Source organism: Anoplophora glabripennis, unplaced genomic scaffold (assembly GCF_000390285.2).
Source record: "Anoplophora glabripennis isolate ALB-LARVAE unplaced genomic scaffold, Agla_2.0 scaffold3, whole genome shotgun sequence".
NCBI classification, from domain to species: domain Eukaryota; kingdom Metazoa; phylum Arthropoda; class Insecta; order Coleoptera; family Cerambycidae; genus Anoplophora; species Anoplophora glabripennis.
The window spans coordinates 18,509-39,049 of NW_019416486.1; the positions used below are offsets into that span (position 1 = coordinate 18,509).

The 20,541-nt window shown below is 31.9% G+C and overlaps 2 protein-coding genes across 3 annotated transcripts; both read right to left on the reverse strand.

Annotated features, from left to right (window-relative positions):
• Positions 1–357: 357 nt before the first annotated feature.
• Positions 358–12,850, reverse strand: LOC108917581 (probable multidrug resistance-associated protein lethal(2)03659). Of its 2 annotated transcripts, XM_018724270.2 has the most exons (17): positions 12,589–12,850; positions 6,502–6,612; positions 5,462–5,596; positions 4,964–5,171; positions 4,615–4,840; positions 4,385–4,541; positions 3,711–4,316; positions 3,300–3,615; positions 3,099–3,236; positions 2,857–3,047; positions 2,353–2,717; positions 2,040–2,270; positions 1,744–1,974; positions 1,314–1,615; positions 1,012–1,257; positions 795–955; positions 358–744 (listed from the first exon to the last, which is right to left on the reverse strand). In XM_018724270.2, exons 1-17 carry the CDS (start codon positions 12,660–12,662, stop codon positions 483–485), a joined length of 3,960 nt encoding a protein of 1,319 aa, XP_018579786.1. In that variant the 5' UTR covers positions 12,663–12,850; the 3' UTR covers positions 358–482. The 2 variants fall into 2 exon arrangements, with proteins under 2 accessions (XP_018579786.1, XP_018579794.1); XM_018724278.2 differs by lacking the exon at positions 6,502–6,612.
• Positions 12,851–16,609: 3,759 nt separating this feature from the next.
• LOC108916969 (odorant receptor 49b-like) lies at positions 16,610–19,783 on the reverse strand. Its single transcript, XM_018723351.1, has 5 exons — positions 19,257–19,783; positions 17,770–17,872; positions 17,289–17,378; positions 16,877–17,032; positions 16,610–16,663 (listed from the first exon to the last, which is right to left on the reverse strand). Exons 1-5 carry the CDS (start codon positions 19,781–19,783, stop codon positions 16,610–16,612), a joined length of 930 nt encoding a protein of 309 aa, XP_018578867.1.
• Between the last annotated feature and the right edge of the window lie 758 nt (positions 19,784–20,541).

The window sequence follows — 20,541 nt, forward strand, 5'->3', positions numbered from 1 at the left end:
ATAAGCTGCATGAAAAAGATTTTTTTGTTTTAGTATAAAAATATCTTTCATATGTTTTAACTAAAGCGCGTTTTAGCATTTAAGAAACGTAGTTAAAATAATTTTATGGCAGTTTTAGAAAAATTATTTTTTTTTTCCCCTGGAAAAGACTGCAACTGCCACTGTGCAGAAGTTTGAACAAATTTCTTAATGTTTGCTCCAAAAAAATTGATTGTTGTCATCTTCGGTTGCAACTTTGAATTATACATTGATTTATTCCAATATGCTATGATGACAACTACTAACCAAAAAAATTCGTTGTTCTTAAGCAGAACAAACTGTAAGTCCATAAATGTGAAGGAAGAAAACGATTTTAGCTAATTTAAAATAAAAAATATATTCAGTACATATACTATCCCACTCTATAACAATAACAATAAACTTATACTGTTAAAAGAATATAAATTGATTTTATTTTAATCTCAAAAATAAATATTTTCTCTTTAAAATTTTGCTTCGAAATCTTCCCGGGCGATTTTCCTCAGTGACGTTTCCATGGTTATCCCCGTCTCTTTCACCATCTTAGTGAAATACCCGCCAGGATTTTGTAAGAGTTCGTGAGGGTGAGCAAATTCTACAGCTTGTCCAGCATCCATTACCAGCACTTTATCAGAATCCATGATAGTATTCAATCTGTGAGCGATCGTGAGGACTGTGCAGTCCCTGAAGTTCTTTCGGATGGTTTTTTGTATTAAGGAATCCGTTCTGAAATGAAATTATGTTAAATGATATCAAAATATTCTTAAAACACTTACACTACATCGACATTGGCGGTAGCTTCGTCCATGACCAAAACCTTATTGTTCCTTATTATTGCCCTTGCTAGGCATACCAGCTGTCTTTGGCCAGCACTGAAATTGGAACCTCCTTCACTCACTTTCTGGTCTAGACTTTCTACGGCACTTTTCAGTTCCACCTGAAACAACCAAAAATATGTATAGGAGAAACATATTTTTTCCGTGGACTACTCACTTTATCCAATGCACTCCACAAAGCTTCATCGCTAGCTTTTCCAAACGGATCTAGATTGTATCTGACTGTAGCAGAAAACAGTACTGGTTCTTGAGGAATGATAGAGATATTTGACCTCAAATCGTTCAGTCCTATATTGGATACGTCGACCTCATCGATGGCAATAGTTCCTTCAATAGGCGCAAGCCTAAATAACGCTGCTATCAGACTGGACTTTCCAGCTCCAGTTCTACCAACTATGCCAACCTGAAAGTTAATATCCATGATATATTTTAAACAAAATTAAATCTTTTAAGAACTACTTTTTCCCCTGCTCTAATCTCAATATTCAAGTTTCTTAAAACTGGAGCTTCTAGTGGGTCGTACTGAAGGTACATATTCTTGAAAGTGATTTTGCCAGCCTGAGGCCAATCCCTTGGAGGTTTTTCTGTTGGAAGAGATTCAAAGGGTCCCTCTTTCTCCAACTTACAATACTGCAACACCCTTTCAACACTTATCATATTTGCAGCAACCTCGGCAGTCTGTCGAGCTCCAATCTGCAGCATGCCAGTCAGCACCATGGCCTGCGATATGATCAGCCCAACAGTCGCACTTGCTGTGTGTTCTGGAAAGCAAACATATGATTTCCTGCCTCAAGACTACCACGGATGAGTTTTGGGGCAAAAAGGTATTGTATAGAGAAGAATTACGAGTATTTTCACAAGCAAGTGGTAGCTATTCGAAAATCCTTACCGTCTGTAAATATGAGGAACTGGAACGTGACAAATGACAAAAAAACCAAGCTTATAATATCTAAATAGAATCCAAATGTTTCACTGGAAACTATCATTACACAACAGGTACTCGTATGTTGATCTTGCAGGGCATCAAACTCCTTTACGATTATTTGTTCAGCGCCACATGATCTTATGGTAGGTAATCCATACAGGGAAGCTGATATGTGAGAGAAAACTGGAGCTCGAGCTAAAACGTAATCAAATTAAATAATATTACTTCTAGTGCTGGATTTTGTATGGACATTTACTTACTGACTCCTTCTAACCGTTTAACGCCTTGGGCACCAGTCACATAAATGACCTCAAAATAGTAAAACAAGACACCCAGCAAAATAGCGGGGATGATCATCCAAGGTGATAATAAAAACACCATTGCCAAAATGCCACCCATCACTAGAAACACTTGTATGGCCTCCAAAGCTGAACGAGGTAACACTTCATCTATTGTACCCATATCTTTGGAAAACCTATTCAGGATTCTTCCTGAAACATAAGAAGATGAAGCTTCTACTTATTGCTAAAGTATTTCGGCATGTGCACCATTGCTTTATTTAAACTTACTCACCTGAAGGATTTGTGTCAAAGAACCTCATACTAGCCTGGAGGATGTTATTGAACATCTGGTTATGAAGTGCTTTGGAAGCGTTCATAAATATAAGGTAGCAGACATTCCTGCTAAGTGGGGTTAGAATGATGGATGCTAGTATAAATGCGGTATATACTAAAATGTAATACTCTCTAGAGCCTACTACAATGTTATAAATATCGAATACTGGGCGATCAGTTGAGAGATCTGCAAAACTGGAATACGACTGCGTGGAATTTTCCAAAAGTACCTCACGTTTTACTGGCAACAGACCTGTCGAATTTGTAGACACTTTTTCAAAACCTGTCGTGTCGACAATGAATCCCGATTCTTCTTTATTAGTCCTGAAAGTTGATTATATTTGCATTTATGAAATCCTTAATACTTAGACTGTCACTGTTACAAAATAAATCAATACCGTAATTTTATTTAACGAGATATGCTTCTATATTATTATGGAACTTTTTCAAAAAGAAAACGTACCAGTAAGACACCCAAAAGTCCGATGCATTGGCAGACATCTGAGAAACAATTAAAAATACGGCGGTAAACAGCAAGACAAGTGTACTAGCGCCACTGCGGCAGTAGTCTGTATACGTTGAAGTCGGAATAATGCCTTTTTCTATTAATTCTTGTGTTTCCGTTGGTTCCTCTTCTAGGTTGAAAATGGAACTCTAAAAAGGTCTAAAATTTTTAATCTGATTTGAAAATATTTAAAAACATACAGCATAGGAATTTATGGATTGCAGTTTTTCTAATTTTACATAGTCCTTCACGTGCTCTTTTTCTTCATATGGTGATTGTAAATCGTGTAGTTTGCTTTCTGTTAAGTCGTTAAATGTTCCAATTAAATCAGTCTTTCCCTAAATAGAATAAAACGCGTTTGAATTTGATATTTATTTAATAAATTAAATCGAAGCACTTACGTTATTCATAACTATAATCAAGTCAGCCTTTTTCAGAAATTGCAGCTGATGAGTAACGAGAATCCTCGTCTTGTTTTTTAAGTACGTCATTATACATTCCTCAAATAAGTGATTGCCCACATGGGTATCTACAGCTGACAGTGGATCGTCAAAAAGATATATGTCTGCCTCCGTATAAACAGCCCTAGCCAAATTGATCCTAGCTCGTTGACCGCCACTTAAAGATACACCACGTTCACCCACTAACGTCCTATCCCCTTGGGGAAACTGCTCAAAATCTTTCTGCAAAGCACATACTCTCACTACCTCTCTGTATCTGAAAGAGGAAGACTTTGTCTATAGTTAATATTTTCATTTTATTATAAAAGAATAGTTACAAGTATATTAATTCTACTAGCACTATGCACGTACCTATCTTTTAAATATGGATTTCCAAAAAGGATGTTATTCCTAACCGTTGAGACAAACAACCAAGGTTCCTGAGAGGCATATGAAACAGTACCAGTAACCTCTATTTTCCCTCTAGTTAAAGGCAACTCTTTTAGTATTGTTTGCAAAAGAGTTGTCTTACCAGCACCGACGTTACCGACAACGCAACAAAGTGTTCCTGGCTTGATCTCCAAGTTGATATCAATCAAAGTGTCCGCTATGGGATTTGCCAACCAAGTCGCATTAGCCTTTGTAAATGTAACAGTTCCTCCATTTTCCCCCTTATAATTCTCATCGATACCAGTGCTTTCTGCCTTTTCTTCCAAGAGCAGGAACTCTTCCAGTCTATTGATAGATACTTCAGCTTCAGCATAGAAAGACAATGCTGTTGGGAAATATATGGCCATAAAGAGTTGTATGGTATTGAAAAGTTGTGCCAAAGAGAATACTATGTTCCCTGTTAATCTATTTCCTAGTAATACGTAAGTTATTAAAGTTAAGTAGAGGCACAACCTATCTGTGAATACTGTTAAGCCTAAGTAAAGTCCTCTTAGGTATGATGCTACTTTGATGACGTCCACTTCCACTCTGAAATATCAATTTGCATTATTGTTTGGTCGCCGTTTATCTTTCCATTAGATTATTGACAAACTTACTTCCTGGCCAGCTCTACAACTTTCTCAAAAGATTTTTCCCAGGCATACATCTTTATGACTTGAATACCAGATACAATTTCACTCATCAACTTTACCCGGTGGTCAGTCCTTTGAGCAATTTTAAACCTCAGTTTTCCTTGCAAGTTTGAAAGATAACCTAAAATTTATACATTGAAACGATGTTTATATAAGTGTGTTTGTTTTGTTTTTAGTAGTTTTAAAATATATACCCTGCAAGGGTATGGCCTCCAACACCATAGCGGTCATTCCAGCAAAAGCTGCTACTCCGACGCTGCGGTACATCACGTAGAACCCTGCGGCACACTGGAGGGGCATCAACCAAATATAATGAAGGTAAATTGAAGCTTGGTCAAATCTCTGGACGTCATTGGAAAGGAGATTGACCAGTTGACCGGCAGCCGTCTGTCCTAGAGATGCCTGGCTTAATTTCAGTAACTGGAAGTAAACATATCATCACCAAAGGGTCTTCCTTAGATATAGTAGGTTATAAAAACCAATACACAGCTACCATAGCGCTTTGTGTGGTTCTAGCACTGCTGTCACTGAAAGTAAACTTACTTTCCTATAAACAAGCGAGCAGCATGCAATTCTAACCCTCATCCCTATTCTCTGACAACCCCAGGAAGAATGGTGGAAGATAAGTATGTTCAAAAAAGTGATAAGGAGTACTCCTCCAGCCAAAAGCCACCCATCTTCTTGCCTTCTATCTTTGGCAGGAGATTCGTAATACTGAATGTATTCGGACAATATTATAGGTTGCAAAGATCTAGAGAGATAAACTGTTATTTAATATTTGTTATTTATTTGTATTACTTGTTGGTATTTACAAAATGTGAACTTGTCCTAAATGCTTTTTGTGTTCTAAATTCAATCAATCAAAACTTTACTTTGAAGAAGAACTGCTATTGTACTTGTAATCTAATTGTTCCAAAATAAAACTTTGGTGCTCTACATTTTGTACATGTCCATTTTGTACCAAATAAACACTGTAAAATGACAATAGTTACAGTTTTTCGACTGAGTATAGAAGTATACAAGTCAATATAAGAGAGTTACCTTAAAACAACAACAAATATGAATAAGTAAATCCCATATATAGAATACGACTTTGCGAATGTCCTAAATATAGCCCTTTTGAAACTTGGTTTCTGTTTTGTACCTTTAACCCTATCCAGCTCTTTCTGCCAGTTCCTGAAACACAAAATAAATTCATAGTAACTTTATGGTTTTGTAAAGAAAGAAATGAAATTAATTTATCTAATTTTGTTGTTTTCCTGTAATAACGGTTGCCAAGATTTTGGAAAACTTATTTACTAAAAAAATTGTACCGTCACTAAGTCGTTTTATCTCTTTGTAAACACTACATAAAGCCGGTAAATACTGCGTAATAAAATAAATTCATTAACTGTAAACAATTCTTATCATGTTGTTTTAACTTACTTTTTTTTCTTCAAACAACCATATGGATTGCTAGTTTTATTCAGCATGCAAATTTTGTTTAGATTAATTGTGTAATTACAGAAAAATAATAAATTTATTGTATTCAAAATTAATAGATACCAATTATCTGCGGCAATTTTCAAAACAATTAAATTATTAGTAAATCTAGATAAGTTAAATATGTTTTTACTTTGAAAAGTATCAAGCTACTTTGATACAAAGACAATGAACCGCAAAAGATGCAATATTTCTGCATTTTAAGGACTTTATCAAAGAGATAATGCTAGAAATAAGAAAGAAGTAATTCCTTGTAAGTTTGCATTATTTAATTAATTAAATATGTCAGGTACGTGTTTTTTCATTAATAATAACTGGATTGATATTATTTTGATATATTTATATAGTTATTAATTAACATCGATGTATGGATGACATAAAATATTTACAATATATTGTGAGTATAATTGAAGGCTGGAAGGGACTTTAGTCCGCAGAGTAGTTGTTTCCTATAGTATCATTAATAATTTATCTTTGATATTTTAGTATACCTAATTGTTGATACCAAATAACACAATGATTGCATCATTTGTGAACATTAGGAAAATTTATAGACTTAACTTGAATTAGCTTGATACTTTTCAAAATAAAAAAAATACCTTTCCAGTGCATCACCTAAAGGCCCCGAGAGGTCACTGTCTGTCGTGTTGTATATATCCTTAATTTTTAAGTCATTTTGGTACCCGTGTTTGAAAAATGGCAGAATCCAACTGAAAATCAAAGAAAACATGTTGTTTACGTCCTATATATATCCAATGAGATCATATATTGAGAAAATTACAATAGTACACGTCAATGTAGCTTTCTAATTTTCATTTTACACTAAAATTAATAAAATAATTCACGGCTTCCAGGAAAATTATTTATTTTCACTTTTTTAGGTAAATTTGGATCAATCCGAAAACTACATATATTCGACGAAAAATTATTCTCTACAGGATAATATTAAAAAAAATTAAATATATGTAGTTGACGTTCCGTTTTTGTTTAAAAACTTTCTCAGGACTAATTTTATTAACATAAATATCACATAGCTTTGTCCATTTAATTTAACACAAATTCAATATAAATTTTATATTGTCACTCCTTATTTAAATCTCGACAATACCAGGGTATTTCTGAGTTTATTATAAGGTATGAAGTATATGGTGGGCTCTAGAAAACGAAACAGAGAGAATAACTCTCAGGAAAATTATTTATCCGAAACATGCCGAGAGAGGTCGATTTTTTATTGAAGGGGATCACCTTTTCACATAAATTTCTTGTTACAGACAATCCCTCAATAATCTTAATAGGGAAGGAAGGTTAAGTGATACATTCTTGGAAAGATATTAATTCTCTACAAAACTGTGCTTTATTTTTTGAATTTGACCTATTAGTTTCGGAGATACAAGTTGTTAATAAAAAAAACTACTTTTTACACATTTATTTGCAAATTACTACATGTTAGCCAATTAAGTGTTCAAATTGATGACCCCCAGCCTCGTTACAGTAATATAAGTTTTGCAAAAAGTATTCATGCACATTTTCTAACATTTCTGGAGTAACTTGGCGACATTCGTTGACAATGCGTTGGCGTAGATCTTGAAAGGAAGTAGGTGGAGTGAAATAAATTTTGGACTTTAAGTAACTCTACAAGGAAAAATCCAAGGGACATAAATCCGGCGATCATGTAGGCCATCCTATGACGCCTCTTCTTCCAATCCACTGATTCGCAACCCTAGGATCAAGATACTGTGGAGGAACTCGATCCTGTTGGAATATAAACTGATCTTCGAGATAATTCTCATTATTCTCGGTAATGTTTGTCAACGCTGGATCAATGTTGTTCTCCAACAATTCCAGGCACATCTCCCCGGTGAGATTCCCTGGTAAGAAAAAAAGACAATTGTCACCAAAAATCCCAGCCCATATATTTAATTTTTCCGGATGTTGTGTATGACTCTCATAAAATAACTTTGGGTTAGAATCGGACCAATAACGTCAATTATGACGAGTGACGCATGACGGTGCCATTAACAGAAGAAAAAAAAACACTCATTCGAGAACAAGAAATTTATGTGAAAAGATGTCCTCCTTCGATCAAAAATCGACCTGCATCGGCATTTTTCGGAAAAATAATTTCCGTGAGAGTTATACGCTTTGTTTCGTTTTCAAGAGCCCATTTTTAAATAACACAGTCACACAAAAAAATCGACTTTCAGGCCTAGAGTGAGACTATGTTTAATACACGTTTTTTGGGTAGCTGGATCGAAGATTTTTCATAACTTCAAAAAACAGATTTTCTGAACAATTAAACTTATTAATAAACAAAACAATGAAATAACACTCGGTAAATAATTTTGCAGCACGAAAACTGTTTCAGTTTCCCATTTCCAATTAATTCATTCCTTAATAATTTGAATATCTTACTCATCCAGGAAAAAAACTATTACGCTCTACGTATACGTAATTCTTTAAATGGTTTAATGGCATCCCACCGGAAACTTTTGATGAGTAGTAAGAGATAGGGCAAGGAATATCTTCTTGTATTGGCACTATAAAATAAAATACTGACTTCATGTTCAAAGCTGAACATTTGTGGTTTTTGATGGAAAAATTGTTGGCAAAATTTTGTTTTCAACAACTATTCCTCTGTCCAAATATTCATACGAGTATTCCAAGAAGGATTATTGAAATCTCATTTGCATCAATAAAAAGAAAATTTTAAAATTCACAAACATTTAATGGTAAAAATAAGGGGAAAACCAAAAATTACTTCTACAATGCACGTTTAGGTAGTTCTCGGTAGTAAATGCGCATCATTATTTCTAATCGTCAGTTTTATTGTTGATTTTGAAATTAGCTGAGATAGCTGCAGAGCTAATGATGTTTAAAAAATTTATAGCGGTATCACGAACATCCACGTTTTCCTTTCGATAAAATTAAGGTTTTCTGTCAAGGTACTTCGTTAATATTCAAATCATATTTGTCAACGAATTAATTGTTCGATGTAAGTCGTTTAAAGGAATAATTATATTGTTAATTATATTGAATTTATTTCAAAGAGCTGACTCATTTCCATTCTATGAAAGTGCAGTAAATTTCAACGTTATTCTTATCTTAGGATGTTAGTAACAAAACTGAAAATACCTGTCTTAGATTTTACCTACGGATGACACAAATGAATAATTTGTTATCTAGGTAGGTTCTATATTTGAACCGTAATATTATCATATCCATTTAGGGACAGAAAAAATTGCTTTACCTGTTTAGGCAGGTAAAATAATTTATCTGACTCCTGTGTCAAAAGTGATACAAACGGTTTCAATTATGTCAACAATATTTACTGTTTTAGGATATAATTTGTAGACATCTGTATTTTTTGAAGAAAAAGTGTTCACATTTTTCTTCTGATAATACTTTAATTTCAATTACCTAGTCAGAAAAGATTTTTGCATATACTGTTACTGCACTGGAGCAGTAAAATATTTTTCTCAAATATCTCGAAAACAGTTGCATCTAAAACTTTAAACAGAAGCACCTTTTTTATTTAGAATTATTAAACTGCTTTGACTCGGCAATATCAGTTTGTTACACTTTTTTGTGACTCCCTATATGTATGATGCATTCAGTCATTATTTTTAGGGAAAGCTCTTTGGTCAAATTCAGAGAATGGGTTGGTTTCATTTTGTGATAACGTACAGATATAGTAGCACCGTTTTATACATATAATCGAAAGATATTAAACTTATAAACAATTGGAATACGGCTTATCCTGTTTTTTGGATTTCTTGAATCACATATATTAATACAGTTAGTTCTGGAAATGCCTTGTTTATTTAGTTTTTTTTTTGTCGTCTTTTTTTACATTATAACAACCTTGACAACTAACAGGAATATTGAAATCTCTTTTATTTAATTTGTAAAATTTATATAAACAGTCGTTTTAGATATATGACAATTGACGTAAACTTTTAGCAAACATAATTCAATATCTATAAAACTATTATAGTTATATATTTATGAAAGAGGTATTATAAAATGGCAACTCATTTTCATATAGGGTATCAAAAAAAGTTGTACGATAAAGTTTGAAGTCTATTAATATTAGCACAAATGAAAGGAAATGTACATAATTTAATTTTAATAATATTCTCTAGCACATATTTGTAAAGCATTTTCAAGACACAATATGTCTTTTGTTATACCTGTAAGTCATTTTACTTTCAATATAATCAATTCGTAAACTTAGTCTCTTAACTTGTTTTACAAACGTTAGTGATTTATTATATAAAATAATATTAAGATCGATATCTTTTGTGAAATATGAATTTTCTTCCAAAACATTATTATTTGAGTTTTATTCTCAACCAATAAAACTGTGAGCTTTCACTACCATTGATATTAAGCTTAAATCGTCACTGGTATACGTTTAAAATATTAAAATCTACTAGAAGAAATGAAAAGAATAGTGCAATTGAGTATCGTCAACATACTGATACGTTTTACAAAAATGGAATCGGTAAAACAAAATTTTATAAAATGAAATTTCATTATTTAGAGAAACTCTGACACCTACCCTGGAGATAGTTATAAAAAAATGAGCTACTGAATTAAATTCAAAGTACCTACTTCAGCTTCTGTAAAAGTTTTTGTTAAAATTGTTATGCGAAGAAGTGTACTGTGTTTATTTCTAAAACCTGATTGAATTATGAGCAATATTTCTTTTTTTTTGTGGATGATTGGTTAACTGCATACATAAAATTTTTTCAAGAACAGTAGTTAGAAGCTAGGCAAAACTGAGTAATATCTTGTAGGTTATCTACTTTATTATTATTACTAAGCTTAATCAAATAAATTCAAAAAATTTTCCTAAAAATTTTATCAAATAGACTCAAAACAATTTCTTTGATACCAAAAAACTATAAGTATTGAAAAGATATTTGAACTCATAAACAAACTAGTAATTAATAAGTCCCTAAAATAAAAATTAGTAATGATATGTCGAAAGATTATTAACTGAAAAACACATAACTGACTTATTGAAATATCAAATAATGTAATTTTTCAAATAAATATCTAACATTCTTATTGTTCTAATCACATTTGACAAAGACCCTCACGTAAATGTAGCCACGATAATTAATAAAACAAAATTATACATAAAATACAAAACTTTTAGAAAAAATGAATTTTGAAACGACAATGTCAAAAGGGTTGAGAACATGTCTAAGTTAATGTGAATTGTCTTTTTTTTACCAACCAACCAATATGCCCATTTTACTAAATTTCTTTTTCAAAAATATTTATTATTTTAAAGGTATCAGATGAAACCAACCAATGTTTGATATCAAAATATGCAAAATGTATTTAAATAATTAATTTTTATTTCAGGTACCTAACTGTTAATACTATTAATTACATACGAGCTTGTCTATGAGGTTATATCTCTTTTATAAACCCACATTTGAATTTGCCTAATACAAGTATCTTTAAATAAAATGGAGGTGTTATGTTTACGTATTTTCAAGCAGATGAAAATGTTAGATATGGCGTTAATTGAGGAAATATTGTATTAAGAAGTCGTGGATTAATATTGTCTTAGCCTAGTTTGAGTTTTGATGCTACTTATCCTCAATTGTTAGGTACTTCAGTAAAAAAGGAAAACTTATTCTCAGTGCCGTGAAAAGTAGTATTTGTAATTGTTGCAATAAACTGATCACGATTTAAATCTGTTTGGGGAATATTATTTATTAGAAAGTAACTGAAAGTTTTTGATTCGAATGAGAAACGTTCCCCAAAATATATTTATAAGTTTATAAGCTAAAAAAAACTCTTTCCTTCATTCTTATTCTCGCATTCAGTAAGTCTCACCCATTTTCATAGGTGCAGAGGAATCAAAATACTAATGATGCTGTTCCAAAAACTAATCATATCGTCTATATAAATATATAGAGAAAACATAGAATCTCAATCACAATACATAATAATTTATGTACAGGGATAATTACATGTTAGGTATATAATTATCCCTGCAGATATATTATGTGATTCTAGAAAAAAAATAGTAAAGTAAAATTTTAGGAAATTTTTTTACGATCTCGCAGAAATACATTTTATATAAAAATAGGAGATATAAAACACACATGTGTTTAAATAGAACACCCTGTTTATGTTTGGCTCTTGCAATCTTCATATAATTGCAGCGATATGTGATACATGCATCTTGTGTATTTGCTTTAACAGTTCGTATAGTGTTTTGGTTTGTTTGCTGACTGCTGTTTATACTTTTCCACTACTGAATTTACTAAAATAATAGAATAACAGAAAATAATACTATACTAATATGCCATTGCGGTCCAGACAACGTTAATTTTTACGGATAAGTTTTTCTTATTTAACTAAATAGTTCTTTCTATGAGGGATTCTGATAAATAAAACAAAGAAAGCTCCAATAAATTATATTACTTAATGGAGAAAATACTGAACAAAGTTAGTACTATCGATGCGGTATAGACATTGTAAAAAAACTTCTTCTACATGAACTGTATTTCATTACTATCAAATTTTACAGAATTAACTTTCTCTTTTATTTTAATATTACCAGCCCTCGCAGTTTGTTTCGCCGTTTTTTTGACACCCTGTATATCTGATAAAGACTGTTTATACAGTTACTAGCACTTTTTCAACAGATGAATACTCACCAGAAAAACAACTTTGAAAGAAAATTCGTGGACACTTCCGGCGAAATATTTTCGTACTTCTTACTAGAATCCATTCTCAGTATTGTGCGAAAACGAAGTTTTAACTATTAGGATCACAGTTGTGCAACGTTTTATTGCAAAACAAATCCACTGCCTCGTTTTGCGGTTACAATTAAATCGGTCATTTTATAGTACCTTAATCATTGTGGTATCACAGACACAAATCCAGCGAACAACAATCGCGCTAGCAGTCTCGACTAGAATGAGGTTCCTTATCGCGGTTGATTAAATAAATGAGAATATCTGCCCACTAGGAAAACACTGGCTGTTGTCAAACTATATTTTTATCTTGCTGTGTTCTTGAGCTCACGCCACTGTGAAATGTAGGAGATTCTCTGTGCGGTTGTTTTGAATTTTTAAATTTGAAAGGAAGTACAAGTGATTCATAAATCTCCCTTAATAAAATTTAATAGCTCGTATCTAGGACAATTTGATGATTTGATTATCACACAATTTTTGCTCGACGAAATTTCGGATAAGCCCTATTGATTAACACCTTTAGGTTTCTTATAACTTTTGACATTTCTCAATGTTTTTAATCAATTTACGCTAAAAAAACTACACCCCAAATAAACACATCAAATTATTAGCACAATAAAAAAAAAAAAGATTATTGCATTTCATTACCACCCATTCAGCGTCTTGCCCTCCCTATAACGAAACCGCTACGTAATTGTGTTATTATTACAGTTCCGTTATTGTTAATTTATGCTTAATATTTGAATAATCGCAAAAGAATTATTAATCATACGTCTTTGTCTTTTTATATAGACAAGAAATCGCACTTTTAGTAAGACAATTATAGAATAAGTAGATCCATCCAACTTCTTTTAATTTTTCGCGTTGAAAGATCCCGGAGAACATGTAAACATCAGAAACTGTACCTTTCCTATTTTGTTCAATAAATTGCAAAGATATGATTAAAGCATGTGTTAATAGTTTCCTAAAAACATTCTGCGGGGTGTGATTATGTTTATAGTACCATATGCTATTTTTCTGTATGCGGCGTGCAAAATTTAGAAAACGTAAAATAAACATACGAGGTAAAGATAAGCTTTTTTCCTTATTTTGAATGTATTGTCAGTTGTCTTATACCCTGAAGAAAACTTATATAACTGGTGCAGTGAGGTTATATTGTTTCTGACTTGCTTAGATTTTCTAAAATATTTCAAAATTGTCTTTAAAATTTAGACGTATCTCGTACGTAATCGGGTTTTTGAATAGGATATCGAAATTTTGTAGAAATAACATGTTTAAAATTATGTAAATAAAAAATAAATTTTGCTGACATTTCCAACTTAATTACTGATCAGTGCTACACAATTTCCTTAAAATTTGTGACAAAATGTGTCTAAAGATTTCGCTGTCATTACCTAAACGAATTGAAAACAATTAATGTTACCTGTGTTAGACAATCAGTAGGTATATATCACTTTTTTAATAGCCATCCTGTTATTGTTTAATATAATTCTACAATAATAACACTTCAATTTCGGTAGATGAAGTTCGTGACTGCTTTGGAAAATATTTTCAGTTTAACTATTTTCAGTGCAACCATTCCGTGACAAATTATTTTATGTCCCAATAATGGTGATCTAAATAATTGCTTTGCCATAAGCAAGCTGAAACCTTATACCGTATATTTCAAAAGGCTTATTTTCATTTAGAATGTTCTTTGTAAAATCTAATGGTCATTTAAATAAGTATAAACTTATTAAGGTATCCTCCAAAGTTCCTACTTGGGACCATTACTGTTCCTTTATTTTATTAATGATCTGCCCAATGTCATTTGTCACTTCAAATGCCTATTATTATAGACAACTTGAAAATGTATAGAAAAATTCTTACTGACAACTTCTGTAATTTGTTACAAATTGATGTTAAAGCTATATAGTGACTGAAGTGAAGAAAACAATCTTAATGGCAATATCAGTAAATGTGCAACAATTCTCTCGCAATAAAAATGATTTAACATATACCTGCAAAATGTAGTCGTAATTGTCAACAAAACTACATACATAGTAATTTACTGATAGGTACTAATAGTATAGAGAAGGTACATACAACAAATATTTTTGAGGTATTTGCACTTCAGAAAATATAATAAGCCGCCGGAAAATCGTTTTGTTCCCAGTATGTTTGAATTTGCAATAAATTCATTGGACAATAATGGTGTTGTAGCAACATTAACATTTCGTTTAAAAATTATAAATGATCTGGTGCGTAATTTTCCTCCTGTAAAAATGCTCGCCCAAGAATTTAAATATCTACTCGTAGAACTACAGGTTATGTCCCTCTTATGATAATATTCCATTCAATGAACCGAGTTTCAGTTGATAATAATGTTGATTTTTCACATAAGTGTTTAATATTTTTAGGTGTTACGGATAATTTCTCTATTAAGTAACTAGTGATATTGGTTGTATTTTGCGTTTTCCCGGTTTTAATTTTTAGCCTTTTTGTGTTATTATGTCACATTCTGCCTAATGGTTTAATCGCATTTGATTGGATAATTTCAATTTTATAATACGTTTATTTCATTAATATTATAAATAAATACAGGGTGATCCATTAAAGGTATCGAGCGGCTGTATATAGGAAACTAGACGTTAAGGCATTTAGAAGTTATGACAATTTAAAAATTTCAGGATAGCGTCATTCATACTGATATTGCTATGGTAATAATAAAAAAAGTTCAAACAAAACTTGTGAAGAGTTTAACAGTGTATCTCAAAAATGTATTTTCAACTTAGGTTATATAAGCGAAATTTCGAAAAACCGACAATTTTCTGTAACACTATAGCAGTTGCGCCCCCTAGCGGTGAAGTTACAAACTTGAAAATATTTTAAATCAATTTCTTTTGGTCGTATTTGTTAATAGATTTTTTACCCCATAATCGTAGCACGTCTAGTTTCCTATATACAGCCGCTCGATACCGTTAATGGATCACCCTGTATATAAAAAAATCTGTTAAAATTACTGCATTTTCCATGTATATGTAGGCAATATGTGCAATATGTCAGTTTGAAAAACATATAAGTACATAATTTCGACACTATATAGATACTACTTTGGAAAACAGAAGCTGAATAATAAATTATTTTTCTTCAAATTTCTATTCGTCAAGCTTTCGCTGTTACAGCATAAATGGATACACGACATAACTCATAATAAATAAACAAATCAGACAACAATGGAAAGGAATTTATTTTCTTAATACCTCGATAATGATACCCCATTTTTCACATCGCAAAGTAAATGAATTATTGTTTACATAAGCGAAATGATATTAGTAAATATTTGTGCTTGTGCTGTATATTTTATATGTAACCAGAACGATATGAAGATACCGGTTTCTTTATCAAGATATCAATAATTATTATGACGGTAGTACTAGGAAAAAGGTGGTTTATATTTTCTACGTGCATTCAAAATTTTTTAAGCAAAATCAAAATGAGCATTACTAAATATCCCAAGAGGTTCTACCTGAGTTAAATATTCTTTAAAATTTATATTAATATTTCTATTTTGCATTAGTTTTTATAAAATATATTAGTTTTGTGTTTAGAATTGTGTAAAAGTAGCTGGTAATCGCTATGTAGGTACTGACATAAAAAAACATTTATGTTGTTTGCGTCTTCCTAAGTGCTTTATTTATCCAACATCATAAATTAGTGCAAATATTGCATCTATTGTTTCTTTTGTGATACTGTAACACAATTTATACAAAATATTGCTTTAAGGTACATTTTATATTTATTAAATTATGTTAGTAATAATGATGTTTTTAGAAATCTAAAATATTTAGTTGTGTATTATTTTTTACAAAATACAACTTTGAAGTGGTGACAAATATTTGAGAAAGTGATATATCTATTTTGTTGCAAATACTCATTGAAGTGGCCATATTCAGTGGCAATTACATAAAGATATTCATATTCATTCAATTCCAGGGATGATCTATTTAGATGATGCACGTAGAATATTCAAATACGAATAAGCAGCTCTTGAAACCTAGAAGATAATCAATTCATTACTAAAATTTAACTCGCATGGTATATTTATATATAATTTAGAAGTATTAAAGACTACAAGCAATTATCTTTACCATAAACCACTTGTTAAGTTCTCTACTTATACAATATTTATTTTTAATGCATTCTGAATATTTCTAAGTATGCTAGCTACTGTTAACAACACTACAGCATATCCTGAAGAATGACTTACAGAAACAATCATGGCATGATTCATGACACCAAATGCGGCTGCTCGCAGTTTCATAGGTTTCTGGCATCTCGTCAAGATAATAATGATATCTTTTCCCAAGATAGGAGCCACGTCAACCCATTTGGAATTATAAATCTCTTCTGCAATAGTCAGATTCTGAAACATCAAAAACTCATGCAATATGTATATTAGAGATATTATGATATTTTTTTTCTTGAAAATCTTCATTCCCAAATATTTTGTCTGGAAAAAATCTGAAGTTTTCTTAGATCAATTCGACCCTCCTAAATCATTTTTTAATTTGCTTTTAGCTATAGTTTGAAGAGGAGATAACTTAGATGACTTCCTGATAACTGCATAATTTCTGACAGTATTTTTACAGAGTTATATAGAAAAGCATTTAGTTTCTTACCTCATTTATTAAACGTTGTCCTCCGAAGGAAACCAGGGCTAACGCATTGAACCATGACAGGCAAATTACCAACAGACTGTTTGCTCCAGTCTAAAAATAATATTCTGATTGTTAGTTAACTAATTTAATCAAAATATAAGTACACCCTGATTTTTTATGTAAAATATTTTAATACGATATTCAACAATCAAATGTAAAAAGTATTTTCGTTTCTGCATGAGCGCAAATTTGAATAATGAAATCCTGACAAGTTCAACAAACCACATCCGATTTGTAACATTGAGAAAAGGAAACAAAAAGTGAATAAAAACATTCTAAGCATACTAATACAATTATCTTTTATGAAAATATAATAATGGAATACTACTGTTAGATTTTGAAGTAGGTGAAACGAAATTTTGTAAATCTGGGTTTGTTTCATTTCAGTGTCATTTATATCTATTATTTAGCAAGCAGAAGTAAAAATGTAAAAGTTTTTCACCACCTCCATATATCCAAATGCTGCACATCCTAGAATAGGGGCTCCTAGGAGCATCATAGAGAACATGGGAATTGAAAAGGATTTGTTTAACTCATCTTCCAATCTGAAAATGAAGTATAATATAATTCCTTATCACAAAATAACTTGCTGATAAATGTATGACTAAGCGCTAAGCTTTCAGTTAAAGGTGATGATTATTTTTAATTATAGTATGTTTAAATAGCGCTTAAATTATGCCGAAAGAAAAAACTTCCCAGAATAATTTCATATCAAAATTGTGAATTAGATTAAAAATCAAACCTGACATTTTGAAGACGAACCATTGAAATCAAAATGTAAAGAAGCCATGCCAGTCGCGTTGATTTGTTATTGCTCTTACTATTATTTAATCGACGTAAACTTTTGTCGAAATTGTTTTAAAATGTCTCGTTTCGATAAAGATCAATTGAACAAAATAGACAAGTCTTCGACTGTCGAACTATTGGCCAATATTTTGGACGACTATGCTTGCAATATGGAAAGGAGAAATTTTCGAAAGTTATAAGGAAAATGTAATTAAAACAATGTGGAACTCCGCAGGGAAACAGTTACAAGAAATGTTTTATGAAGTATAAAAAATTAAGATCGATCCATTTGCTGATGTAGAATTTGCATCCGCCAGAAATCTGGAATAAAGATACCCCAAATGGTGTACAGGGCAAATCTTTTCATATTGCTCGACATGAATTAGCATGGAAAATAGAGGAAAGATTTTCTACACTCGTTCAATTTTTTAAAGAAGAAGCTGATTATGTGGAAAACCTAACAGGCCGCATTGAATTTTCTAAAACTACACAAGGTGGTTCCAAGAGACTAGCAAATAGTAAATGGTTAATTAATTAATTGTTCCGTCTGTCTGTCTGCACACAAAATTAATAAAAAAAAAGGTCACATTAAGACCGACAGATTGGTTTTAACTCCAAATCCCAACTGGAAGGAAATAAATTCAAGGCGACTATACAAGAACTGAGTAGTTGAAGAGAATACTATATATTTGTGTATATGTCAGTATATGTCACAAATGTCAGCTTAAATGACAGAAAAATGTTCAATGTAATTTACCTAGAACAAAAGAAAAAATTCCGAATATTTTTCGATGCCATTGGTAACAGCTTAAAATGATATCATGTGATTGGCTACAAAATAGAGGTGTAAAATTTTGAAAAAAGGAAAATTAATCTGATATGCCTTGTAATTTTTTAATACTACTATTATTGTACCTTAAAGGCTGATTTCCAAAAGGCTTCCGACCATATCGTTCCACATGACCACCCATTGACCTATTACAAAGTTAGGAGCTCATTTAACCTATAGCCTTTCTCTTTGATCGAAACGGTAGACAGAATCGGTGCAAGGTGCCCTATGTGGAAATCAGCCCTAATTAAATACAAATATTTTACTACCCGAGGATCTTCTACCGTAACAGCAAATATGAAGTTCTCACTTACTCCAAGAACCAACTGTGATATTGAACAGCAAAACGGAAGTTCCTCTTCATTTCCTCCGGATCCTTTTCTTTCAGTGCGCTAGTGAAAAGATGTTTAATATGGTCAATTCTTACTGAAATGTGTTCCACTACCTCCACGACCAACCATGTGACCGTCCCTGCTGTCACGTACACATAAAAGATACTAAACACTTGCAGAGTCGCATAGATTTGCTTCAGAGGGAAATAGTCTATATCAAAAGGCAACCAAGCGTTTGTTATCAGCCCACAAACTTCATTGAAATTGTATTCTTGGTTTTCCTTAATGCATTGATGCGATTTAAAAATGTTGGTAACTGAGAGAAAGGCAAAACTGGCGAGATTGATATAAATGTAATGGTATCTGGAGAATCTGTTCAGTTGTTCGTTACGTTCGTCGAATTTTGGGGGTTTCCCGAATTTATTGAAATCTGACAGCAATATGAATAGTTTTGCTGCGGATTTTATATTGAAGGAGAAAAGGACGAAGAAAGAGTATCCTGTCAACATGGACAGTACGTAGCATATGTCTTTATAAATGTAGATGTTGTTACGACCTAAAATTCATACATTACTGTTCTCTAACTTTGAGCATTTAGTTACTATAGCTACTACAGGTTATGCATTCCAAATTTAACTTTTTGATAATAAAATTCAACCCTTTTCAAATGATATTCACCCGTTTGTAAGTCAAGTCCAATCTTCTACAAATCAAAACCGCTATATTGAAACCAAAACAAGGATTTAATATTTTATGGGCCACTGACTGAAGTCTCTAACCTGTAACGTTGGAGTAATTTTTACGGATCAGTCATTTCCAAATTCCAAGTAGTTCTAAGTCTTAGTATCAGTTGAATTATCTTGATTTTTCTGTAGTTCTATCTTCTATGTGCGTTTCTATCGACTCTGGCTTATTGTTCTTTAATAATTGTGTTCCTTTAACTTCGGCAAACGTATTTCTCTGTTTCTCTAGTGCATGATTTCCCGCGTGTACATACCACAACGCTGTATAGGTACACCGGGCTCTGAAGGTCAAAGGTCGCCTTCAGAAAGACTGCTCCTATCTTCGTAGATGTGTTGTAAATGCTATTTGTATATAAGGTAGATAGCCTGATAAGGTAGTTGTAGATATCCCTTCTTTATTTTCTTCTTATGTGAGATGACAGTCTGTTGAATATATTTGTTAGCACTTATAATTATTATAGCTGTATCCATATCTCATCTGAGAACTATCTTAGATGATGTAGTTCAAGGTAACGGCATCTTAT

Coding starts and splice junctions, on each gene's coding strand:
- LOC108916969 (XM_018723351.1), bottom strand. CDS start 19,783: ATGTTGACAGGATACTCTTTCTTCGTCCTTTTCTCCTTCAATATAAAA. Junction 17,379..17,769: donor CATTTGGATATATGGAGGTG/GTGAAAAACTTT, acceptor TATTATTTTTAG/ACTGGAGCAAACAGTCTGTT. Junction 16,664..16,876: donor ATCATGCCATGATTGTTTCT/GTAAGTCATTCT, acceptor ATTATCTTCTAG/GTTTCAAGAGCTGCTTATTC.
- LOC108917581 (XM_018724270.2), bottom strand. CDS start 12,662: ATGGATTCTAGTAAGAAGTACGAAAATATTTCGCCGGAAGTGTCCACG. Junction 5,597..6,501: donor TTAGGTGATGCACTGGAAAG/GTATTTTTTTTA, acceptor TTTGTGTTTCAG/GAACTGGCAGAAAGAGCTGG. Junction 1,975..2,039: donor TAAACGGTTAGAAGGAGTCA/GTAAGTAAATGT, acceptor ATTACGTTTTAG/CTCGAGCTCCAGTTTTCTCT.